This window comes from Triturus cristatus, chromosome 6, assembly GCF_964204655.1.
Source record: "Triturus cristatus chromosome 6, aTriCri1.1, whole genome shotgun sequence".
NCBI classification, from domain to species: domain Eukaryota; kingdom Metazoa; phylum Chordata; class Amphibia; order Caudata; family Salamandridae; genus Triturus; species Triturus cristatus.
This window is the reverse complement of record NC_140589.1, coordinates 1479093502-1479120431: the sequence shown is the minus strand read 5'-3', so window position 1 is coordinate 1479120431 and position 26930 is coordinate 1479093502. Positions and strand designations below refer to the sequence as shown.

Sequence of the window (26930 nt, the reverse complement as noted above, 5' to 3'; positions counted from 1 at the left end):
TTCATCGGCGCAGTCACCGGCGCAGTCACCGGCTCCGTCAAAGGCGTCGTCTCCGGTTCGAGTGGAGTCGGAGGTTTCTATTGATGAGCAGGAACAAGAAGAGCCTACTCCGGTGCCTGATGTTTCTGCGGCTCCAGTAGAAGACACTGCGGAGCCGACGCCGGATACTCCACAAAGGGATACAGGTTCTGTTCCTTATCCACAATTCCCGGCTCCAGGTACCGATTCGACGCAATTTCTAAATGCCATGTATGGTATATTTAATAGGGCGGCCTTCCCATCCGGAGCACCAACTGGTCCCGTGGGTCCTATGGCGTATACGCTAGGGGTGCCGCAGCATTATGCTCAGGCCCCCTTTCTGCCGATGGCGCCTTCGTGGCACTTTCCGGCGCCGACTGGGGATCCGTCAAGGCTTCGGATGGATCATCCTGTTTCGGAGCCTTCCTCGACGCCGACACCGTCGGCGCCGCTTCCGGCGCCGCCGACTCCTTCTGTGGCTCCGCCGACTCCGGTACCTCTGGCTCCACCGACGCCGCGTACGACTTCGACGACGCCGGCTCCCTGGATTCGATCAAGAAGGGAGGCCCAAAGGGTATTGGAAGAAGGAAGGTATAGAGCAGAGGTGGAGGAAGGTGAAGTGGACACTTCTTCTGATGAATTTGAGGGAGTAGAAGAAGCAAGTGGTTTGGATACGACCCCAGAGTGGGAACATACTTCTGCAAGATCTTCTCCACCACATGAATTGGCACCCTACCATGTGGTAATTAAGAAGACCGCAGATCTGTTAGATTTGCAGCTGCCCTCTGTGGAGTACACGTCTAACTTGCTTATGGAGGTGTTGCACTCTCCGACATCAACTTCGGAGCCTTTGTTGCCTTTTAATGAGGCCATCTTGGAGCCGGTTTTGGAGATGTGGAGGAAACCTCTTTCTTCTCCGGCGGTTTCCAAACAGGTGGCAAGAAGGTACAGGGTGGCACCTGGGGATCCTGATTTTTTTGTCAACGCATCCATCTCCGGAGAGCCTAGTTGTGCAGGCTTCTTGTTCGAAACATGCTTCGGGTGCTTTCCCTCAGTCTCCAGCAGATAGGGAGTCCAAGAAAGTCGACCAGGCGGCTAAAAAGTCTTTCTCTTCAGGAAGTATGGCACTGAAGTCATCTAATGCCACGTGCCTGCTGGGACGTTATGTTCATGCCTTGATGGACTCAATAAAATCTTTAGCCCCAAAATTGCCTGAGGGTGATAAGGCGTCCTTCTTGGAGGTGGTTGCGGACACTCAGGCGGCTGCCAGACAGGTGATCCAGTCAGGGCTGGATACGGCGGATTCGGTGGCAAGAATTATGGGTTCATCTATAGCCGCGAGAAGACAGGCATGGCTCCGTTCCTCTGGATTCTCTGCGGATTTTCAGGCCACATTGGTGGATCTGCCATTCGACGGACAGAAACTGTTTGGGGAGAAGGCTGACTCTGCCCTACAACGATTTAAGGACAGCAGATTGACGGCAAAGTCTTTGGGTCTGCAGGCACCTACTAGGGGTACAGCTTTTAGAAAGTTTAGGGGTTTCGGAAATTCATCCTTTCGCTCCTTCTGACAGCCTCAGCAGCAGCAACAACAGAATCCCCTCTATAGGTCCTATAGAGGGAGGCAAAGGGGTCGGAGAGGTTCTGGACGCAACCCCTCTTCTTCGTCCTCCTCCTCTACTCCCAATGAGGCTTCAGGGAAGCAGCCCTAGATCCCCCATCCTGGATCATGTAAGTCCTGTGGGGGTCGGGTGTCCTACTTTCTACGGGGTTGGAAATCTATTACAACAGACCTTTGGGTTTTGAACCTCGTAGACACTGGGTACGCCCTTCCCTTTCGGGAGATTCCTCCCCCTTACCCTCCTTGCCAAGGTTATTGCTCGGAAGACCATCTGCTTCTCCTGCAGAAAGAGGTTCTAGCCTTGCTTCAGAAGGGTGCAATAGAGGTGGTTCCGGAGCAGGGAAGGGGTCAGGGATGCTACTCCCGGTATTTTCTGATTCCCAAAAAGGATGGCAGATTGCGTCCGATTCTGGACCTCAGAGTCTTGAACTTCTACCTGAGACAGGAGAAATTCAAGATGCTGACCCTTGCGCAGGTTCTTCAGGCGTTGCAGCAAGGAGACTGGATGGTGTCGATCGACTTGCAGGATGCATATTTTCATGTCCCAATCCTGAAGTCGCACAGGAAGTATCTCCGGTTTACCGTTGGGTCGCAACACTACCAGTTTGCGGTCCTTCCGTTTGGTCTTACTACCACACCTCGAGTCTTCACAAAGGTGATGGCAGTGGTGGCTGCTCATCTCAGGAGGTCGGGGATTCCGGTATTCCCTTACCTGGACAACTGTCTTCCGAAGGCAGAGTCCCCAGAGATGGTGCAGCATCATCTGCAGGTACCATCTCGGCTGTTATTCGACTTGGGTTTTTCAATCAATGTGCCCAAATCTCACCTGGTGCCCTCTCAACGCAGCCTGTTCATAGGGGCGGTACTGGACACTACTGTGTGTCGAGCATTCCCTCCTCCTCAAAGGATTCTCGACATTCAGGAAATGGTCCCTTTATTCCACAATGGAGCGGTTGTTCCAGTTCTGAAGGTCCTTCGCCTGCTCGGTCTGTTCGCCTCCTGCATTCTGTTGGTCAACCATGCACGCTGGCACATGAGGGCGCTCCAGTGGTGCCTCCGCAGGCAGTGGTATCAGCACAATGGAGATCTCAGGGAGTCGATCAAGATCTCCGGAGAAACTGCAGCGGATCTGTCTTGGTGGAGCGTGGAGGGCAATCTGTCCCAAGGAAAGCCCTTCCATCTTCCTCCATCGGTGGCCACAGTGATAACGGATGCATCCACCCTAGGGTGGGGTGCTCATCTGGGGGATCTGGAGATCACGGGTCTTTGGTCTCCAGAGGAGAGGTTGCTTCACATCAACCTTCTGGAATTGCGAGCGATTCGTTTGGCGCTCAAGGCCTTCCTCCCTTCCCTTCGTGGTCAGTCGGTTCAAGTCCTGACGGACAACACTACCGCGATGTGGTATGTCAACAAGCAGGGAGGAGTGGGGTCGCGTTGTCTCTGCAGAGAGGCTCTGCGTCTCTGGTCCTGGGCTCAGGACCATCAGATTTGTCTGATGGCAAATCATCTGGCCGGGGTGCTGAACGTACGTGCGGACAGTCTCAGTCGGCAGTTCTCCGCCGATCACGAGTGGAGGCTCCATCCGGAGGTGGTTCGTTACGTCTTTCGGATGTGGGGAACCCCTCGGGTGGACCTGTTTGCCACCCGCGAGAACGCGCACTGCCCGTCATTTTGCAGTCTCCAATATCCGATGCAGGGGGCGTTGGGGGGCGCGTTTCAGTTGAGTTGGGGCTCGCAACTCCTTTATGTGTTTCTTCCCATACCCTTGTTTCCTCGGGTTCTGAGGAAGATTCGCCAAGACCGGGCCCAAGTTATTTTGGTCGCCCCGGATTGGCCAAGAAGGGTGTGGTTTACAGATCTTCTCCACCTCTCCACGTGCCCTCCGCTCCGTCTCCCTCTGAGGGCAGACCTCCTCTCGCAGTCGGAGGGGCAGGTTCTACACCCCCACCTCCAGAGCTTACACCCTCATGCCTGGAGATTGAACGGGGCAAACTGAGTTCATTCTCTCTCCCGCCTGATGTGGTGGACGTTAATTTATCGGCCAGGCGACACTCCACCAAGTCCAATAACTCCTACAGGTGGTCCAAGTTTGTTAAATGGTGTGGAGAGAGATCCATTGACCCTTTAAAAGCCCATCTTTCTGATGTGCCCCAGTTTGCTCTTTCCTTGGCTCAGCAGGGCTGTGCTGTGGCCACGGTCAAGGGCTATCTTTCGGCCTTATCGGCTTTTCTATGCCTTCCTGATCAACCGTCACTATTTAAATCTCCGGTTGTACTGAGGTTTATCAAGTGCCTTACAAACATGTTTCCTCCTGCTCCTTTTGTACTGCCTCAGTGGGACCTTAATCTTGTTTTAACCTTTCTGATGGGGTCCCCTTTTGAGCCTCTACATAGCTGTCCGTTGAGGCTGTTGTCCTTTAAGGTGGTGTTTCTTGTAGCCATAACCTCGGCAAGGAGGGTGAGTGAGCTCCAAGCTCTTAGTTCTAGACCCCCTTTTCTTACATTACATGCTGAAAGGATGGTTCTGAGGACCAGGGCTGCTTTCCTGCCAAAAGTTGTTACCCCTTTCCATTTGGGGCAGTCTATTACTCTCCCTGTTTTTTATCCACGTCCTCATCCTTCCAAAGAGGAGGAAAGACTCCATCGCCTGGACCCGAAGAGGGCTGTGAGTTTTTATCTGGACAGGACTAAAGACTTTCATCTAGATGATCAACTCTTCATTGGCTACGTTGGTCATTCGAAGGGTAAAGCGGTGCACAAGCGCACGCTATCGAGATGGATCATCCATGCCATCAAGATCTGCTACGCCCTGGCTGGTAAGACTCCTCCTGAGGGCATTAGAGCTCATTCGACTAGAGCAAAATCATCTACATCTGCTTTGGCCCGGGGTGTTCCTGTGGCAGATATTTGTAAAGCCGCAACTTGGGCCTCCCTCCATACTTTCGCGAAGCATTATTGCTTGGACTCTGAGATGAGGAGGGAGGGCCACTTTGCGCGCTCTGTGTTGCAAGACTTTCTGGTATAGGAAGGTGGACACCCTCCTCCGGGAGTGGGGACTGCTGTGGGAATCTATTCACGAGGTGAGGAATCCACTGGCAGATGTATCCATCAGAAGAACAAGTTACTTACCTTCGGTAATGCTTTTTCTGGTGGATACAGTATCTGCCTGTGGATTCCTCACTGGCCCACCCGCCTCCCCGTTGTCCACCTTTGAATACCATGAAATAAGTCTTGTTTGGAATGCTTGTACATTTGTTGGAAATGCTTGTTTATTTAGCATCCTTTTCCTTTGTATACTGTGTATATGTGTTGATATACTGTATACTGTGTATACTTTGAGTTGTCGTTGGTTCACCTGTTCGCCTCGAAGGCTCGGAAAAAATGGGTGGAACTGACGTCATCACGCCGACGTGGGCTTCTTATGGCTCCGGTGACGTCGTACGGAGTCGCGAGCGGAGCCGATGCATTATGACGTCGCCCACGTCGACGTGGAGTGCTGGGAAAGAAAAGTTCCGTGGAATGCTGGCGCAGGGGATATTCACGAGGTGAGGAATCCACAGGCAGATACTGTATCCACCAGAAAAAGAGTTACCAAAGGTAAGTAACTTGTTCGATTGGCTAATAAAAACTACAACATACCAACAAGCTATATCGGTAACTGCACTATGCCTTTCGTTATTCAAAAAATTGGGTCTCATACCAAATCTTTAAAAACAACTCTCAACCCAAGAACAACATTAATGTTTCTAGCAGCATTCTTAGACACCCAGTCAGACAAAGTTTTTGTCTCTCCAGAACGACAGGACAAGACCAGGCTCCTGGCCCAAAGGTTTTGCAAAAGAAAGTTAGTTTCTGTCCGACTGCACAAGTCATTTCTGGGAATGTGCTCCTCCTGCATTCCACTGATACCAAACTGCAGACTTCATATGAGTCCACTGCAAGAGTAGTTAGACAAACAGTGGCTACAAGTTCTGAGCTAATTCGACAATGTAATACTCATAACCCTAACAATGATAAAAGCTATGTGATGGTGGACAGTGTCAGCCAATATTTCTCAAGGGATGACTTTTCTCTCTCGCGGAACAGATCTCGTCATTACCATGGATGCGTCCCTCAAGGGATGGGGTGCCCACCTTCAAGAGCTCTCAATCAGTGGCAAATAGACAGCCTCCGAAAAAAGGATACATATAAATCTTCTTGATCTGAAGATCATCCATCTGGCAGTGTTATCATACCTCTCCAGAACTGCATGCTCGTCGGTACTTCTCTGTACGTACAATACCACCAGCATGCACTACCTAAACAAACAAGGAAGGACAAGGTCAGTTGTTCTATCTCAACAGGCGCAAACAATTTAGAATTGGGCCTTGTAGCACAATGCAACTCTGAGGTCTGATCACGTCTCACGTCCCAGGAGTATCCAATGTGCTGGCAGACACCTTGAGCAGACTAACAACCAGTTGTCATGAGTGGGAACTCAATCCTCTTGTTCTACAGGACATGTTCTTTCGGTGGGGTACGCCAGAACTCGATCTTTTTGCGACCAAGACAAACAAGAAATGCCAATACTACGCAAGCTGGCATCCCCATAAAAGATCGAGGGGAAATTTAGAAACTCTTGCACTGGGGCAACTGTTCCTAGGTTTAACACCAACAGTAAGACAGTTTCCGCAACAGTACAGTGAATATCAAAGGTACAGTAGACCACGATTCTTAAGACAATGCCAACCACCACCAGTGCCTCATCCACCACAGCTGTATGATCATCGGTTGTGAGGTGGAGGCAACAGCAGTCATCTTTCTCCTATATTATATATAACTGCTTTTAATTTTTTCTAAAGTGCACAATACATTTGTAAGAAGGAGGGTGACACATTTCCAGGCAAGATGAAGGGGGATTATCTAAGGCCAGACGGTCCTCTAGATTATTCCAAGAGGCTAATCCTATGCATTATCCAGCATACCTGCTGCTTTCTCTTTTGTCCACCTTCTGTAATTCTGTCGGCCATGGGCCGTTTCTTTGTCCCATCGGGTCCCTCCGGAGCGCCTTTGGGCCCCGCGGACCCCTTGGGTGGTTCTGGCCCCGTACCGCTGCCTTTGACCCCGGTTACGCCAGCAAGATACCCCGTGGCGCTGTTGGCTCCGGCCTCGGCGCTGCCGTTGGTTCCGACCTCGGCGCTGTCGTTGGCTTTGGCCTCGCCGTTGGCTCCGGCCTCGGCGCCGCTGTTGGCTCCGGCCTCGACGCAGCCGTTGGCTCCGGCCTCCGTGCCTCCGATGGCTCCGGTCGTAGCACTGCCGGAAGCCTCAGTGCGGCAGTTGTCTCCGGCGCCGCCTTCGGATCTGGCCTCGGTGCCGCCTTCGGATCTGGCCTCGGCGCCGCCTTCGGATCCAGCATCGGCGCCGGCCTCGGCGCTGTCTTCGGATCCGGCATCGGCGCAGGCCTCGGTGTCGTTGCCTCCAAGGTCAGATTATATCGAGCCTGCCTTGTCCTGCCTCCAATTCTATTCCTGACAAAAGGGGGATACTAGGAGGGGTTCGAGTACCTTCTCGCAGCTCGCTATGAGGATGATCTACACTAGATTGACAATATGGAGGATCCCAGCAAACTGGAATCATCTCCACACCCTGATACACTGTACCCCTCATCCGTAGCCACGGAGGTGGTGGATTAATTCTGTGATATGGCGTAGGGGAGGCTCCTAACCTCAAATTCCCTACAGTGCCAATCAGGGCAAATCTCCTCATTGCAGTGCTTCAGCAGCGGCCTCCTCTACGGAGCTGCTACTACCCTTCAATAATGCACTTTAAAAGTCACACAGGGGCACCTTTACATGCAAGGCAACCCCAGTTTCATCGCACAGCACCTACCGCCATAGTGTCTAGTGGTCCAGGGCCCTCTTTTCCGATTCTGTGTGGGACACAGTGGCGCAGGTGCTGCCATAGTGTCTAGCGGAGGTTTGGAAGGTGCTCTCTCAAGCAATTAACGAGGGCAAAGATGCAGCAGGATTCACCATCCATTATGCTCTTGACCCCGCATCCTCCATGGGCAGAGCAATTTGTATAACAGCACGGTGGTCCCAGGGCTAGCGGGCAGATCAGTCAACCGCCACCCCTACCACCGCTGCCGCAAAACCTTCCTAGTCTGCTGTTTCAGTCCACTGTTTCACACCCACCGCACGCCAGGGGGCGGCTGGATTCGCCATCACCTCCCTCACTGGTGTGCCATCACTTTACACAGGTGGGTTCTGTAAACAGTCCGAAGGGGCTCCTCCTCCCCTTTGAGACTACTCCTTCTGCTCTGCCACGTCAGTACCACCGCATGTCGGGGGATCACTTGACGCTTTACAAACAGGAAGTTGCGGCACCCTTGGTATAGGGGGCCATCCAGCGTGTTTTAGACCTTCGGAACGTCAATCGTTTCCTAGATCTGCAAGACTGAATGGTAGCGTTACACTTGCAGGACGCCTACTTTCACGTCCTGCCGTCCCACCGGTGTTACCCGCGGTTCACGGCAGGCCACGAGCACTTTCAGTTCACCGGGCCCCCCTTTGGGCCTTACCAGCGCCCCTCGGGTGTTCCCTTAAAGTGCTGGAAGTGGTCGCAGATCGTCTGCGCAGATCAGGGGTTTCAGTCTTCCCCTATCTCGACGACTGGTTGTTGAAGGCGGGCTCGCCCCAGGCAGTCGTCTCCCACCTCCAGCCTACGGCCGACCTCCTGCATTTGCTGGGGTTTTCCATCAACGTCCCGAAGTCGCATCTGATTCCCTCTCAGGAGCTCCTCTTAATCGGAGCGGTTCTGGACTCAGCGCACTTTCGGGTTTGTCCTCCCGAACAGCGTGTCCGGGACACTCAGGCTATGATTCCAATCTTTCAGCCCTTGTCCTGGGTTTCTGTCAGGAAGACACTGAGGCTGCTGGGCCTCATGGCATCCTGCTGATCAATCATGCCAGATGGCATATGCGGGCTCTGCAGTGGAACCTGAAGTTCCAGTGGACGCAGCATCAGGGACACCTGTCCGGCTAAGTCCAGATCTCGGAGGGCGGTGCACGAAACAAACTTGCAGTGGTGGGTCCCTGACCAGCGTTGGGTCAGCGGCAGGCCCCTCTCCCTTCCCCAACCGGAGCACACAGTGGTGACGGACGCGTCCCTCCTGGGATGGAGCAGCCACATAGGGGAGGCAGAGATCAGGGGTCTCTGGTCTCCGGCGGAGTTCAAGCTCCATATCAATCTTTTGGAGCTCAGGGCGATCCTACTTGCACTGAAAGCATTCCGTCCCTCTGTCAAGGGGAGAGTAGTGCAGGTGTTCACAGACAAGACCACCGTCATGTGGCACTGCAACAAGCAAGGCGGGGTGGGGTCGTGGACCCCATGTAAAGAGGCTTTGCGTCTCTGGACATGGCTGGAACATCAGGGCATTTTCCTGGTGGTTCACCACTTGGCAGATCCTTTGAACGCCAGGGCGGACGCACTCAGCCATCTGTGCATAATGGATCACGAATGGCGTCTTCACTCGGAGGTGGTGCAAGATCTCTTTCACCTGTGGGGAGAACCTTGGTTAGATCTATTTGCCGCCGAGGAGACCGCGCAATGTCTGCAGTTCTGCGTGTTGGAGTTTCCAAGGCGGCCCTCGCTCAGAGACGCTTTTCGTCGCGAGTGGAATTGCGGTTTTATACGCCTTTCCGCCTATACCACTTCTGCCCAGAGTGCTGAAGAGGTTCACGCACGAGCGGGCCCAAGTCATTCTTGTGGCACCGGACTGGGCTCAAAGGGTTGGTATCCCGAGCTACTCAGTATGAACGTGGATCCCCCAATCCGACTGCCTCTTCGGGAGGATCTTCTGTCGCAGCACCAGGGGACGGTCCTCCACCCGAACCTGTCCAGCCTCCACCTCCTTGCGTGGAGATTGAGCGGCGACAGTTGATTCCATTTGACTTACCTCCTGAAGTCTGTAATGTGATTCTGGCAGCCAGGCGTCCCTCAACTAAAACTGTATACGCCTGTCAGTGGAACAAGCTTGTGTCATGGTGCACAGCAAAGGCTGTGGGTCCCCTTTCTGCCCCTTTTTCTGAGGTCCTATTGTTCCTTCTCTCTTTAGCCCAGCAGGGCTCTGCTCTGGGCACTATCAAGGGCTACCTTTCTGCTCTTTCAGCCTTTCTCAGGCTGCCTGATCAGCCCTCTCTTTTCAAGTCCCCTGTTGTCAATAGATTTCTCAAAGGCATTACTCACCTTTTCCCTCCTATTCCTTTTGTGATGCCTCAGTGGGACTTGAACCTGGTTCTCACATACTTACTGTGCGCTCTCTATGAGCCTCTTCATAACTGTTCCTTACGGTTCTTAACTTTGAACACTGTCTTCCTGGTGGCTATCACCTCCGCTAGGCGTGTGAGTGAACTCCAGGCTCTTTCGTGTAAACCTCCTTTCCTGGCGGTTCATCCGGACAAGGTTGTGATTCAGCCATGTCCCTCCTTTCTACCAAAAGTAGTCACTGCCTTTCATCTGGGGCAAACTGTCTCTCTGCCCACTTTCCTTCCGCCTCCGCGCCCTTCCAGAGAGGAAGTGAGGCTCCACCGTCTGGACCAAACGTGCGCTTTTATTCTACCTCCTCGACCACACACAACCATTCCGAGTGGATGACCAGCTCTTTGTTGGCTACGTGGGCGCCAAGAAAGGCCGTCTGTGCACAAGAGAATTTTCTCCCACTGGGTTGTCTTGTGTATTCAATCCTGTTACTCTTTGACTACAAAGGAGCCTCCGGTAGGGTTGCGCGCCCATTCGACCAGGGCGACGGTAGCTACTACTGCATTTGGACGCGGTGTCCCACTGCGTGACATCTGTCAGGCGACCACGTGGGCCTCACTACACACTTTCACTAAGCTCTATTGCCTTGGCAGTCAATCCCCGAGAGACAGCTTCTTTGGCTGTTGGGTTCTCCGTGACTTTCTGGTGTAATCTCACTTCACAGACCAACCACCGGGGTTGGTATTTCTTGGGTATGTATTCTAAGGTAAGGAATCTATCACTAACGTGTCTCTTTCAGATGCACAAGTTACTTAATTGTGTAACGAAATATCTGTAAGAGATATTAGTTAGTGATATATTCCTTACCGCCTGCCCATCCTCCCCGTTCTGCTAACTGGTCTCTAGGGTTGAGGTCATCCCTTTCAGGGCCCTAGTTTTAATGCACCAGTAGTCGGTCTGTGGCATGGCTCTGCGTTCCTGGCGCGGAAAATCATGTACAGAACTGACGTCCGCGCACGTGGGCACATCTAAGTAGCTCTGACGACGTCATCTCGGCGACTACGACACCAATGACGTACACAGAGCCGCACGACGCCGCCTACCGACGTGCAGGGGTACTGCTGACGAAAACTTTCCGGATCCAGTCTGACGCCTGGGGATATTCTGAGGTAAGGAATCTGTCACTAACTAATGTCTCTTACAGATATATCGTTACACAAGTAAGTAACTTGTGCAACACAATCAGTGTGTTAGTGTAACGTATGGTATGAATATGTTTTAATTGGTAAGTATTTAGATAATTGGTTTGTTTTTATTGTCCAAGTCTTGAAATAAATAACAATCACTTACCATGTACATTTTCCTTTTACAGGCTGAACAAATAATATATGACCATTTTGTGGACTCGAAATTTGTTGACCAGTTAATTAAGTTTCTATCATTGGAAGAAAGAAAAGGAAAGGACAAATTCAATCCTCGGCGGTTTTGCCTCTTCAAGGTAACTTGTATTTTTTGTCGACTCATACTAAACAATGTCTTGGAGCATGTGTAAGAAAAAATTATTGCAGTGTAGATTTTGAGGTAAAGTCCATCAAAAAGAATGAATATTGCATCCTAAATATTGAAGTGTCTTAAACAGTGTTTTATTGTAGTTATCTGATAGAGACATCTAGCCGCAGATTCCTTAACTTAAAATTATGCCCAGGCGTCAGACTGGATTTGGAAATGTTTTGCAGCAGCACCTTTGCGCGCCGGGGGACAGTGCCACACGACCCCTGCCTGACGTCGTCCACGGACGTGACATCAGCGAGGTCATATAAGTCCCTCCCGGCGCGCTGACGTCAGTTTCCTTCTTTTCCGCGTGCAACGCATATCCGGAGTAAGCGGTTCCTCTGGCCTGTTTTCTGGCCCCTTTTGACGACTTCGCGTCTGGAACAGTGTGCGATGCCTTCGGGCTTTGAAATGTGTACCTCCTGTTCGCGGCAAATGTCCGCGACGGACCCACACCTTATCTGCATGTGGTGTCTGGGCGAACACCATGACTCAACTCAGTTTACAGCCCTCATCTACAGATGAGTTATTGTCCCCTCCTTGGAGGGCTACCTAGGCTGGTGCGGTATTTCTAAGAGTTGTTTCCATGGCCGCCCGCATTCTGAGTATGCAGCCCCCTTCGGTCCCTCTGCCTGTTGACCCTCTGTTGGATGTCCTCCACCACGGTTCGGGGAATGTAGAGCCGCTTCTGCCTTTCGAAGCTTTATGATGCCCTTCTGGACACCTGGGCTCGGCCGGCATCGGGGGGATCCGGTGGCTCGTTCTATCATGCACCGCCACCGCCCTGCTCCAAATGATCCAGTTAGCTTATTTGTTCATCGAGACGTTTAGGGGTTGGTTTTGCAAGCTGCTTTTCCTTCCTTGCCTCAGCTGCTGCTCCCTCCCTCCTGGGAGTCCAGATGGCTGGAGTCGTGGGGTCGATATATTTTAGCCTCCACTAGCCCAGCACTTCGATCACTCAATACAGTATGTGTCTTGACTCGGTCTACTTCTGCCCTTTGGGACTCTGCCTAGTCTCTTATATCTTCCACATCTGAGGGTACTTATGTTGAACTCCTCCGTCTTATCCGTGACGGCCGTGATCTTGCAGAATTTACTATCCGCTCGGCCCTGGATACCTCGGATTCCTTAGGCCAAGCTATGGCTGGTTCGGTTGCACTACAACGCCATGCTTGGTTACGAGATGGCGTCTTCCCGGAGATTATCCGGGAGCACCTTGTTGACCTGCCATTTGATGGGGTTCTTATGTTTGATGCCCACGCCGATTCGGCAGTTCGGCGCCTCCTTAATAGGCCTGTACTTGGCGGATCTCACGTTGTCATATCCTGGGGTCGTTACCCTTTCATTTAACGTCCGCCTGTTGGACTATGTGTTTTTGGGCTGGCAGTAAGCCTACTGTGGCAGTGTTCCACAGGTTGTTTTGTTCTGTCCTCTGACTATGGTTTGCCCTAAGAGGTGTTCCCCTGTTTTTCTTGGGGATGTGATATACTTCAGGTGGGGCAACTCCGCTCTGCACCAGGCAGGCGTGGAAGTCCCCTTGCGCTCCCTACGCCTACTGATGCTATTTGTTTACAGTTGGACGGTTTATAGTGTTGTGCCTTCTGGCACTGTCTCCTACGCGCCACAGGTCTCGCCTTGCTTGAGCCTTGCGTGTGTGCCTCATTCTCCTCTTCTTTGTTTTTTTTTCTTGGTCTATCTCTTTTCAGTGTATTTCAACATGCTTCGAAATGAAGCTGCCTCCTGCCCCAGGTGCATCAGGCGGGTCCTCCTATCGTGTATATATATATATATATATATATCTCCTCTGATTGCCTGTTGGGTATCCCTTTCTACACATCTCCACCTCTCTTCGCTTCTGCGAGGTCTGGTCCTATATCCTCGTTTTTCAGGGAGCAGTTTGGTGCCTTATACTCAGCCTTGCCATTGTTCTGCACGGCGTTTTTTTTTCTTACAACGTTTAGGCTGCACTTCGGTGCATATTCCTGCATCTTCAGCAATGAGGTTTTCTAGGGTTCCACTCCCTGAGGTGGGCGTCCGCTCATGGATGCTATTTCTAGAGTCTTATCGGTCCCGATCATGTACTGCACAGTCCTTCTCTTCTATGGGGGTGCATTTCCCCTCCGGGTCTGAGGTGGTGGTCTGGAGATCTGATGTTGTTCTCAACAGCTTGTGTGTTCTTCTCAGTTCCTATAGGCACCTTCAGTGCCTAGGATGCCAACCTCTTCGCCTCCTGGATGCTGCCTGTCCGGTCTCCCTTGCGTGGGCTCGCCTGGTAGGCTCTGAGCACGTCTCTCCATGTTGTCCTATAGCTTGGTTGGTGTCAATTTACTGCACCATTGAGCGCTGGGAGTGGTTAGTGCATTATGCAGCTCCTTCCTCCCTCCGTTATGTACTCTCTCTACCGTTCTGGGATATGGCTTAGTGCCGTTTCTACTTATACTCACACAGGTATGGTCTTGCGCCAATTTAGCAGTCTTATGATGCCTCGCATCCTGTTATCTTTTGCTCTTCGAGCTGCTTGGGTTGCTGACTGGCTGCACCGCCGCAGCTTTCCTCTTAGTCCGTCACTCTGTTGCCGTCTCAGTGCTCTCGGGCAAGTCCTGTTGTTCTGTCGCAGACCTACCTCCCCCTGGGGTATGGCTGTGGTATCTATTCTAAGTTAAGGAATTTGCGGCTAGATGTCTCTATCAGATGTACAAGTTACTTACCTTCGGTAATGATGTGTTCGAGGCATGTGGGCTGCTGACATTCATGTAGAGACGTTGTCTAGCTGCAGATTCCTTAACACCCACCCATCCTCCCTGTTCTGCGAGGACCTTGCCAGGTGGGTTTCTCCGCTTTGCCTCATTTCAGTTGGCACTGGTCTTCGTTCAAGGTGTTCAATTTGGTGCAACCCTTTTATGATTTTACAATATGCAGCCACCTTCCTCCAGGTGGCTTCTCTTCCTGTAGAGTGGTGCTTTTTGCTTAGCCTTCACCGGGAGATTATTCTTCCTTTTCTCTGCATTCCTCCACCCTGGTCCTTCCAGCGTGGGATCTTCTCCTATTGCTTTCCCTCCCTCCCTCCCGCCTTCTCTTTCTACTTGGGGATCTTGTCTCCTGTTCAGTCTTCCTTTTGGGATCTGCAGGGCTTTCCATTACTATAGGGGGAAGTGCCATTCTTGTAATGCCTTCTCGCAGTAGGTTGTTGTTCTTCCTGTGCTTCGCCCTTGTTGGCCTACACAGTTCTACGTTGTAATAACAGTCTGTCTTTGTCTGTCTGGATATTCTTCCCTTGTTACTCAGCCTCTGGGGAGGGTCCACGCTTCGCTTTGCGGAGTTGTTGCTCTATCCTTTACTTCTTGGTTTGTAAATAGACAGTGTCTGATACTGTCCTTTATGATGGTGTTATGCACCCTCCGATTTCTTTCTCTTACGGATTTTTTCTCCTTCGCACACTGTTCCCATACTTTCACAGTTTTGTTGGTGGCTCCGCAGAAAAGTTTCTCCGAAGAAAACTGACATCAGCGCGCCGGGAGGGACTTATATGACCTCGCTGATGTCATGTCCGTGGATGACGTCAGGGCGGTGTCGTGTGGCGCCGTCCCCCGGCACGCAGAGGTGCTGCTGCAAAAAGTTTCCAGATCCAGTCTGACGCCGGGGGATAATTCTAAATCTGATAGAGACTACTAGCCGCAGATTCCTTCACGTAGAATTATCCCCAGGTGTGAGACTGGATCCGGAAACTTTTTTTCCACAGCATCCCTGCGCGCCGGGGGCGGGTCGACATCACGCGACTCCGCCCAGGCCTCGGCCGCGTACGTGGCGTCAGTGAGGTCACATAAGACCCGCCTCGGCACGGCGTCAGTTTTTTTTCCTTTTCTGCGTGCAACGCGGATCCGATCAATGCTACTGGCCTGTTATAGCCCCCTTTTTCTTCCATTTCTTTTTGGTGGAACAGTGTGCGAATGCCTCGAGCTTTAAATCTTGCACGTTTTGTGGGCGTCTTATGTCGGCGACAGACCCTCACCTCATTTGTATGTGGTGTTTGGGGGAGGATCACGGCACCACAGATTGTGCGGCGTGTCAACAGTGGAAGCTGAAGTCGCGGCGGGAGGGCCGGATGAAACTTCTCTCGGCGCGTCTCTCCAGGTCGACGTCCTCCCCTCGGTCTGCTTCGGCAGACGGCTTCAGGTTCGCCGATGTCGTCGTCCTCGGCCTTCTCCGATGTCACGTGAGCGTCGCTCCCCGGTGAGTAAGTGTCGCAGCTTGTTCCTGGGGGCTGGTTTCCGGGCTCCCGGGGGGCGTGAACTCTCCGTGGATGATGCGGCCCGCGTGTCGTCCTATCCACCATTTCCCGGTGTTGGGGCATCGAGAGTCCAAATGGAGACATAAGTGGCGCCTTTACAGGCCTCGCTGGCGTCTCGTCCTCCTTCCCCTCCTGGGGCGTCGGCAGATCCCTTGCCCTGCACAGGGCCCTCCGCGGCGCCGCCGGTGCCTCTGGCCCCGGTGCCGACTGGTTCGGATCCAGGCTTGGAGGATGTGGTGCTGTTGGGGTGCAGCTCCTCTGGGGCACCTCCTTCAGGCCATGGCGTCTCTGCCTCGCTGCTAACTCCCGCGGGGGTCCCTGTGGTGTCGCGGGAGGTCGCCGGGGCTCGGGTCGCATCCCCGAGCCCCTCTCGGTCCTTTAATAAGGTGGTCCTGTCTAAGGACGAGGTGACGCCGCTAGGGCGCCGGCAGCAGCTTGGCCTCGGGGACGGCCGCCTTAGTTTGCAGCCGTCGCCCATAGAGGAGCTGCTTTCTCCAATGCGGGGCCCTACGGGGGCGGGTGCGGCCTTCCCTCACGCGGTGTCCACGGCTGTGGGCATCCTGCGCATGGGTGACCCGGTGGCTCACTTTCCGGTGGACCATCTTTTGGAGGTCCTCCACCATCTGGAGTGGGTTCGCCCTCTTTTCCCTAGTTTCCTTGGGCCCTCTAGGCTTCTTCTTCTTTTTCTTCTGCTTTTCCTGTCTTGGCATTGGGCGGAAGCTATGTTGCCTTGTGGGGGAGTGGGGTGCTTCGGCCTCTCAGTCCTTGCCCTTGGTTCCTCTGCTGTGAGTGTACAAGCCTTCTTTCCCTCCTACATCCCCTTGGCGTCATTGGGGTCCTGCTTGTGGGAGTTCCCTTGGCCTGGCAGGGCGAGGTTCTACCTGGTCCACAGATCTGGTCCCCTGTGGGGCCCTCTGTTCTGCATTGGCTGGTGGGGTCCTTTCGCAGACCCTCCTTTCCAGGGGGTATTGCTAGGGTATCTATCCCACGTGAAGGAATCTGCGGCTAGTAGTCTCTGTCAGATGTACGAGTTACTTACCTTCGGTAACGATGTATCTGGTAGAGACGATTCTAGTCGCAGATTCCTTCACAGCCCGCCCTTCCTCCCCTATTCTGCGAGGACCCTTGGGTTGGTCTTCGGTACTCGCCTCCCAGTGGGGGCTGTATCTCCTGTGAGTGCCTTCCTTGTTCTTGACGTGCGACTCCGTCTGGGGGCGGTTCATTCCTCCTTTGGTTCTTTGCAGGATGGGGTTCCGGTGCTCCGGTGCCCTGCTGCTCTGGCTACTCCAGGTTTGGGGGGGATTGCTTTCTATCCCTGTCCTCCCTCACCTCCCTTCATTCCATTGCTATCCTCTGATTAAGGGTCGTCTGGCCAGGTCTTGCCCTTGTCCCTTGTGGGTGGTCGCCCTCTAGGTTGGGGTGGCTTGGACGTTTGTTGTCCCTGTCTGTCTTGGGCCTGGTCCCATTTCTTGCTCAGGATGGGGGGGGTTTACTATTATTTATTTATTTATTTTAGGAGCTTATAAAGCGCACTAATACCCGAGGGTGTCCTGGCGCTTCACTACATGGGCCATGCGTTTACGCATGTTCTTTGTCTCCGAGGCACAGGGATGGGAGGCTGTCTATTTGCTGGCAGGGTGACTGCGCAGGTTTCTGCTTGTTCTTCTTCTTCTTTCTTCTGCCCTGCCCTTGGGTTCTGCGGTGTTGGCACTACTCTGGTGGTGTTAGTCACCGTTTCTTTTCAATTTTTCTGCTCTTCACACACTGTTGCCATGCTTCCACAGTTTTTTATGTGGTGGTTCCGCGTTGTGGTGCGGAAAAGTTCTCAGAAGAAAACGGACGTAGGCGCGCCGTGGCCGGTCTTATGTGACCTCGCTGATGTCACGTACGCGGACGACGCCTGGGCGGAGTCGCGTGATGTCGCCCCGCCCCTGGCATGCAGGGATGCTGTGGCAGAAAAGTTTCCGGATCCGGTCTCATGCCTGGGGATAATTCTACGTGAAGGAATCTGCGGCTAGAATCGTCTCTACCAGATACATCCTTACCGAAGGTAAGTAACTCGTAAGTTAAGGAATCTGCGTCTAGACAACATCTCTACCAGATACATCGTTACCGAAGGTAAGTAACTCGTACATTACGGCTGACACTGAAAATAGCTGAACTCACACCAAACGAGAAACCAAATTATTTTCTTTTATCTCTGTCTGGAAACAGAGTCTGACAAACATTCTTCATGCTCAGTCACATCCGTCCATCATGGAGAGTGTATACTCTGTATTCTTGACCCATGTATTTTACTCCTTCTCTGCCCCTTTTCATATGCACCAATTATGCATCTCTATGCAGGGCTTACAACTGGTATTGCCTGTGTCATGCTGATTCTGAGCAAGGGTTAAACAAGTGGCAAGTTCATATTGAGTTAATGCACAAAGGAATGTGCATCAGGGTCCTTGAACTTCAGAAAAGAACTGCAAGCAAACGCAGAATCCTTCGACCTGCATGGCATAGATTCAGTTAAACAAATAATCATAGTCCCTGATGCAATGTTTTCTTTTGTAGTTTTATATAGCGCAAACAAAACTCGAAGGTATCTGAGCGCTCTGCTTGAGCACAAGTTGCTTTACAGATGGACATATTCTGGGACTTTCCCTCCCTGTGCATTACACACCGAATTGCCAAATGATGGAGAAAGAGTTGACTGCAACCAACTTAAAAAAAAAAAAAATAATGCGTCTAAACGGCAAATATTTTTGCCATCACCAGTGGAAAATGTACCCTTATATGCTGGACTTCGATAAGGATGACAGCCAAAGCCTTAATGTTTTTTGGTTGTCATTATAAAGCAATGTATCACATAACATGCTCAGAAACTGTCTAAGAAGTGAACTATAACAAATCAGTAGATTGATTAGAGCAATACGATTATTCACATAAACCACTAACCTGATAAGTGAAATGATTTTATAGGGATGCATACCATTTTTAAGTGATGTGCATCAAGGCATTATCACTTCTCTTGTCCTACAAAAAAATTCACACTTAAGTTAAGATGTGTTTCAGTGGGCATGAAGTAAGAGATCCCCTTCTGAGATGAACAAAACATCTTTCTAATTTATTGTTGAAAGAGAAGCAGCCCAACATGTGTAATTATAAACGTAGTACACACACTGGAACCTCTTTCCTGTTAGTGATGTGCCTATAGCACCCAGGGAGACTCACAAGCACTCTCACTCTTACAAAGGTTAGTCACTTTCCAGGCAACATTCTGCCCACAAAAGCACATTAAGAAGGTGACGTCCTCGACCTCTTCAAGGAAGTGGTCCCGGTCCTGAGACCATTCTAAGCCTCAACTGCGGTGAATCTTTCTCAACGATGGGTGTTCACCCATCTCCTGGAGTTCCATGATCCTTCATCTGAAACCACACAGGTCAAGGCACTCCATCTAGCGATGCTGGATCTGTTCTTATTGGCTATGTAGCTTGTAGGCTAATCCCCAAAGGGGAATCTGTTACCCTCCTCCCCTCCCCCCCCAAGTTTAGCGATTCCAGTGCCTCTGACCCTGATGCGTCCCTACTGCGCTCCTCCTTGGGCTTCAGCACCTAAGGAGATTTCGAAATCAGCTTGGGCACCTTTCCTTGTTTGCTCACATTCTCTATCTGTACTTATCTCCAAGTCTACCACAACTCCTCCTACACAGCTGACAACAGTGGCGGCCAAGGAGTCGATGGAGGACATTATCATTCATGTGAATTGGAGTTGGTCATGGTGAATTATATTTTGAGCACCTCCTAAAGGGCCCAAAAGTTTGAACACTTCAAGGAGATTTTTAGTTGATATTCAGATGACTTGGCTATGGAGGATAAGGACTTTGGCCACACTGATTATGACAGCCTTCGGGAACTTAGCTCTTTAAACAGTTAATATCCACATGCGTTTTAGGCCAGTATGTCCATACTTCTAGGAAGTCACGAAACGTAACAATTGGGGGCCTGCCAGTACATTTGAAGAAGCCATTCTTTGAACTGGTGAATGGTGGCCCTGGTATATCAAAACAGATCCTACAGTGGTGTTTTATGTTCATTGACACTGTTGCTTGGGCTATGGCTATCACAATGCTTCCATGTTCTTGTATGCGATTCACTGTATATTTTTTAGGAAATCTTCAGGCTACGCCCTTTGATGGTAAGTGGCTGTTTGGAAAAAAGGTGTTTCTGATGGATACATCTGCCAGTGGATTCCTCACCTTGTGAATATCCCCTGCGCCAGCAACATTCGGAAACTTTTGTAGCAGTCCACGCCGATGGGGTCGAAGATGACGTCACAGAGACACGGCTCCGCTCGCGACTCCACTGACGTCACCGGCTCCATAAGAAGACCTCCTCGGCGTGATGACGTCAGTTCCCTTTTTTCCGCGCCGACGATGCCAACGGATTTCGGGAATCGTTACTGGTAGCTTTACCTGTTACTTTGTGTTTATTCCGAAGTTTCTCTGTCTTTCTTCGAGAATGTCGGCAAGGAAGTCTGGTTTCAAGCCTTGCCATGAATGTGGCAAACACATGTCCATCACTGACCCGCATGACGACTGCGTTTGGTGTTTGTCATCGGACCACGATGTTGAAGGATGTTCGTGTTGCAGGAAGATGAGCTCAAAGGCTCTTAAGGAAAGAGAGGCAAAGCTCTTTATCGCCCGGATGAAGAGAAAGGAGAAAAGAGGTAGAAGAAGATCCAGGTCGAGGTCGAGGTCGGCTTCCAAGTCGACTTCGGGACATGCTTCAAAGAGCAAGAAGCATAAGAAGAAAAGGAGGCATTCGTCTCATCACAAGGCCTCGACGTCGAAGTCTAAATCACCTGCTCGGCGTCGAAGGGAGTCAGTGTCTCCTTCTCCTGTTCCGGCTTCGCCTCCCGTTCCATCTTCTCCTGTGTTTTCTCCGGCTCCGGCTGGTTCGCCGGTGCCGGCGTCCTCTCCGGCGCCGATGGCTTCTCCAGGTCCTGCAGGTCCTTCGGCTCCGTCTCCGACTCCGGCCCAGGATGAGGATGATCAGGCTCCGGGTGAGTCTGTGACGCCGCAAGTTCCACCGTCGGCGCCGGCAGGCCCGAGTCCGGTGTTACCTGACCAGTATCCGGCTTTCCCTAATCCAGGTCAGGACCCCTCGCAGTATCTCAATGCGATGTATGGGGTGTTTTCACGGGCCATGTATTCCTCTGGTGCACCTATGGGTCCGATGGGTCCTTTGATGGTAAGTGGCTGTTTGGAAAAAAGGTGTTTTTGAAGCATTTCAAGAATAATAGGTCTATGGCAAACACCCTATGATTGTCCTCCCTTACTTGGCAGTTCTGTCAATAGTATTGGAAGTTCTATGATAATTCAAGGATTGTTCAGTTCTATTTATGAAACCATCCAAAAGCCATACCATATGCACAACACCTTTTAAAATAGGGCGGATCTAGGTAGTGACACCTGTAGAAGCTGATCCATCCCCATTGTCAACTGCAGGCTCTGCTGAACCCCCCCCCCCCCACTGACTCAACAACCCCCATACCCACAAAATTATCTTCTGACGGGATGAGGGTCTCCCATTTTATCAGCAATTGGGTGGCAACCATAATGGGTAGCTGAGTCATCTAGCTAGACGGGGGGTATCGAGGTGGGTGGGAACCTTCATTTCCTGTGGTCTCCCTCCAGACTGCCTGCCTTCCTCCAGGGTAGCTGTTCAGCACACACCTCAATTATGAAGGTGGAAGTCGTTGTCTCACTGAAAAAGGGGGCTGCAGAGTTCGTGCCTCTCGACGGGAGGTGGGTGAGATTCTGTTCCATTTACATCTTGGCCCTTAAAAAGTCTGGAGAGATGAGGCCTATCCTGGATCTCCACCTTCTGGGCTTGTTCATTCGGCATTAATAGATGAAGGTGCTGTCCCTTAGCCAGGTCATGTTGGCCTTAAATGCATTAGAGTGGTTGACTTTACTGGACATTCAGGATACCTATTTTCATTAATTGATTTTTTTTGTGCTCATAACCACTACTTGAGCAGCACCATCAGTTTGAGGTACTAAAGTTTGCATTGATGACAGCCTGCTCATCTTTGTGAAGGTGTTGTCAGTTGGACTGAAGTCCATACATTTCTTTACTTGGACTACTGGCTGGTGAAAGCGGACCACACACTGGTCAGGAAGCACCCACAGCACGCAATATCGCTCCTATATGACTTGGTCTTAATCATCAATTCCAAATAGTCTCACCTCTTTCCCATACAGTAGTTTACTTTTATAAGGGTGAATATTGATACAACCCACATGAAGACCTATCCTCCTTTGAGCAATGCGGTTATTGGGGAGATGATTCCGATATTTCATACTCCGGCTCAAATTCCCTTCCTGCATATCTTACACCTGCTTGACCTCATGTCCTTGTGAATCCTGTTGGTGCCACACAGCAGATGGTGGATGTGGGCCCTCCACTGGAGTTTGATGAGACAATGGCTTCACAAACTTCATTTTTGTCTTTACCGGAATTCCCGGCGCCTGGCTCAGACCTGGCTTCATTCCTCAATGCCATGTACAGCATCTTTGCTAGAGCCACTGTGCCATCTGACGTGCTATTGGACCCTCTGGCACCTTACAGTCTGCCCATGTTCGAGCTCTGCACCCGTTCTTCCATCCTTTTCTCTGGTGTTCCCATATACCACGCCGCAGTCATCCACATCGTGGAAGGCAATGCCCCAGAAACCTCTTGACACCTCCGGGCCCAAACACCATCCATCAGCGCCACCTCCACAATTCTCAAAGCCTCCTACCTCTGAGCAGGTTTAGATGGAAAACTCAGACTACTAAAAGAGGAGGCATATAGACGGCGGATCAATGACCTATTTGGGTCTTACTCAGGCCCTTTCAGCCTCTACTGTTATGGTGATGAGAGAGGCAACAAAGTATTGAGTTTGCAGGCTCAATCATCGGCCAGTGGACTGCACACCTCCCCAGAGATGGAGATGGAATTTTATTCAAGACCCACTATACCAAATGCTATATCCTACCACTCAGTGGTCAAGAAAGCTGCAAGGGTAGGGGAGTTACAGCTTGCGATGTTCGATGTGAAGAAAAACATCCTCACCAAAGTACTTCTCCTGCCTGTCTCACGACAGAACTTCTGTTGCCCTTTAACAAGGCCTTGTTGAACATGGCCATGCTGCCTGGGAAAAGCCCACCTCTGCAGCTTCAGGCAATCAACTTGTAACAAGACACTAACCCCTGCCCAAGGGAATCCACGCTTCCTCGCCACACACCTGTCGCTAGAAAGCCTGGTTATCCAACATCCTGCTCCTCACTTCAGTTGGCTGACCCCTTCCCTTTTGTCCCAACAGACAAGGGAGTTTAAATGTGTAAGCTCCACAGGAAAGGATGCTTCAGCATTAGTGCAAAAAACTATCTTTCTATCCAGACTTTCCACCTGAGACTAGGAAATCACACAAAGGTTAAGATGAAGTAAAGAAAACACTGTCATCTGTGTGAACAGTACGTTATCATTAATCGTGTAAGCTATAAACCGGCTGCAAATATGTTAATTAACTTGTGTTGATTCAGTCCTATTTCCACCCACAAGTCTTCGGTTGAACAGATGTTCTTAAACTTTAAATCCTGAATGTGAGAGTACTTTGTTGCTCTAATTTTTTTGTGTGCATTGGCGACTGAATCGATGCTCTGTTTTCTTATGGATGTATATGTTGAGGCATATGAGCTGCAGATTACACACTTTTGCATAGATCGCCATCTGGTGTTGGGCCCGGATGTTTGCAGTTTGTTTTTCCTCTTGGAAAGTGGTTTTTGGAAGTCACGAGGCCGGTGACTCCTCCCTTGGTTCGTATTGCGCATGGGCTTCAGCTCCATTCTCAGATTGTTTTTTTCCGCCATCGGGCTCGCATGTAATACTTCGCGCTCCGGTTCCGAACATTTCCAGTTCGACGATCGAAGCGGAATCCTCGCTCTTCGCGGTATTGTTCAGATCCTGATCTCTTCAATCACCTTCTCTTCCACACAGCTTCGATTCCAGTCATCGACGGCGGCCTTCGGGCCTATCTAAGCTCCGGTCCCGGCTGATGGAAAGAACTCCATTCAAGAAGTGCCATCGATGTGGGTCCAAATTCCCCCACACCGATCTTCATGAGGTGTGCAACCTCTGCCTCTCCCCTGAACACGAGGCTTGAGGCTGTCCCGCCTGCAAGTCTTTCAGATCGAAAAAGACTATTTGAGATCGAAGGGCCAGACGAAACATGGCGCACTCCTCGACCTCCGTTCCAGTCGACATCTTCGGGGACGATGTCGAAGCTCCGGGACAGCAGCACATCGAAGAGGACCTCGTCAGTGCTTCCGAAGCCGACGACTCGGATGTAGAGGACATCACCCCGGCGCAGAGGGTCGTGAGTACTATACCCCCTCCCACACCCGCGCCGACACCTAAAAAGGCTTCGGTCACGCCTTCGCCTCCGGGCCTAGGTAAGATCAAAGACACTGCTTCGAACACCCCACCTTCGGGCCTGGTGAAGAAGCCTAATAAGCCTTCCGGCGGCTCGGGCTCGAGCCAGCCTGCCAGCGATGCCGATAAACACACTTCGGCACCGAAAAAGAGACCGGCCTCCACCTCGACACCGAGCTCCGCACCAAAGCCCTCGGTGTCGAAACCCAGCCTTTCGGTACCGACCAAACACCATAATGCCCTCGGCACCCACACTCCCGCGCCGAAGCCTACCTCGGCGCCGACCAAAAAACCGGAGGTTCCAAAAAAGCACGGCACGGACAAGCATAAAAAGTCATCGGCCCCGAAACCTTCAGCGCCGACGGAACAAACATTGTCTCAGGAACTGTTTACACCGGATCGCTTGCAAAAGACACTTACCAAGAATCCAAAAACTGGACATTTGGCACTTTCTTCTAAAAAGAGACATTTGGACAAACCGGCTCCGCCTCCACCTCCAAAGAGGAAAGACTGTGCTACCTCCCCTTTCAGAGTGCCTTCCCCACCTCCTCCACCCTCTCCACCTCCGCCCCCTCCGCCTTCTCCACCCCTGCCTCATCGCTCTCCGACACCGTCTCGAGACCATGATGAACAGGGGGACCCATACTACGATCCAGGGGATGTGCCACAAGACCCCACCCCTACAGGATCCCCAGACCCATGGGACAATTATAATAATCTAGACATTCCAGATGTCCCACAAGATGACCTTTATCCATCCAGGCCATCTCCACCAGAGGACTCATTAGGTTTTCACCACCTACTTCAGAGGGCGGCACATTATCACGGGGTAGAGCTACACACTGACCCGGTAGAGGAAGATTTCCTCCTCGACACCTTTGATACCGCACATAGGTCTACTTCCATACTACCTATGCTCAAGGGGGTAATAAAACATTCGCCAGAGGTTTTTAAAGACCCAGTCAGGGCTAGGGTCATTAACCCACGCATAGAAAAAAAAGTATAAAGCTGCCCCCACAGATCCTGCCTATATCAAAGGGCCAGCGCCACTGGATGCCCTAGTGGTCTCCACTGCACGGAAAAGGTCAAACTCCCAGGCGTCAGGCGAAGCACCACCACCTGACAAAGAGTCAAAGCTACTGGACGCGTCAGGAAAGCGCACTGCGTCACAGGCAGCCAATATATGGCGTATCGCCAACACTCAAGCGCTATTGGCCAGATACGACAGAGCGCATTATGATGAACTAGAAACCATCATGAACCATCTCCCAGAAAAATACAAAAATAGGGCCAATGAATTAATTCAAGAGGGTAAGACCATAACTAACACCTCTATACGCTGTGCCTTAGACGCAGCAGACACAGCCTCCAGGACCATTAACACTAGCGTCCTCCTCCGTCGCCATGCTTGGCTGAGAGTTTCAGGATTTAAACCTGAGGTACAGGCCTCCATATTAAATCATCCATTTGATCAAGAACATCTATTCGGGCCAAAGGTAGATGAGGCCCTCGAGAAGATGAAGAAGGACACAGATACAGCGAAATCTATGGGAGCCTTGCAGTCACACCCTCCTAGGCGCTCCTTTCGCCGCTCTTCCTTTCGGGGCACGGCCAGAGGCTACTCCTCAGATAGCGCGTCCACGTCCTACAAATCCCCTGCTCAATCCACCTTCACAAGGGGTTATCAAAGAGGCGGATATAGAGGCAATAACAATAAAGGCAGAGGCAAAACAAATACCGCCCGCTCTGCCACACCGCCTACCCAATGACTTCCCCCTGCTCCCTCCAGACCATCCCACTCCGGTCGGGGGCAGGCTACAAAATTTCCTTCACGTCTGGGAGACCATCACCTCAGACAGATGGGTGACCCAAATTATTCGTTCAGGGTACTGCCTAGAATTGACATCTACCCCCCCAAACATTCCACCCAGGCAACACCCAATGTCACAAGAACATTCCACGTTACTAAAACAGGAGATAATCTCCCTCCTACAAAAACAGGCGATAGAACAAGTCCCCGCCAGTCAACAAAATTTAGGAGTCTACTCCCTATATTTTCTGATACTAAAAAGAGACGAGACTCTAAGACCTATCTTAGATCTCCGGCCTCTAAACACATACATACATTCTGACCATTTTCACATGGTAACACCTCAGCAGGTACTTCCGCTCCTCTCCCAGAACGAATTTCTCACCACACTGGACTTGAAAAACGCATACTTTCACATTCCGGTACACCATGCTCACAGAAAGTACCTCAGATTTGCAGTGGACGGGCAACACTACCAGTTCAAGGTGCTCCCATTCGGGGTCACAACAGCACCAAGGGTATTCACCAAGTGCCTAGCGGTAGTGGCGGCACACCTCAGAAGACAGCACATTCACGTCTTCCCATATTTGGACGACTGGCTAATAAAAGCCGCATCCTACAACCAATGTGTACATCACACCGCCACTACAATCCAACTACTTCACCAGCTAGGTTTCACAGTGAACCACCAATAGTCCCAACTAATACCATCCCACACAAAGCAATACCTCGGTGCCACCATAGACACCTCCTCAAAAGCCATAGCCTACCCCAATCCTGCCAGGATTGCAAGCATTCAGGCTTTGCGTCAAAGATTCATACCTCACCACTCTCTCCCAGCAAGAGTGTTTATGCAACTAATAGGGATGATGGCCTCTTGCATTTTCATAGTGCCTCATGCAAGACTCCAGATGCGTCCACTCCAAGAGTGCTTAGCGCGC

At 51.3% G+C, this 26930-nt stretch overlaps 1 protein-coding gene across 2 annotated transcripts in view; it reads left to right on the top strand.

The window, feature by feature from the left end:
- PSME4 (proteasome activator subunit 4) overlaps positions 1-26930 on the top strand; it is a 1714764-nt gene that overhangs the window by 996350 nt on the left and 691484 nt on the right. For both annotated transcript variants that reach the window (XM_085612595.1, XM_085612594.1), the window contains one exon: positions 11248-11373. In XM_085612595.1, coding sequence (XP_085468721.1) covers positions 11248-11373 — 126 coding nt within the window. The remainder of the gene's footprint in view (positions 1-11247; positions 11374-26930) is intronic.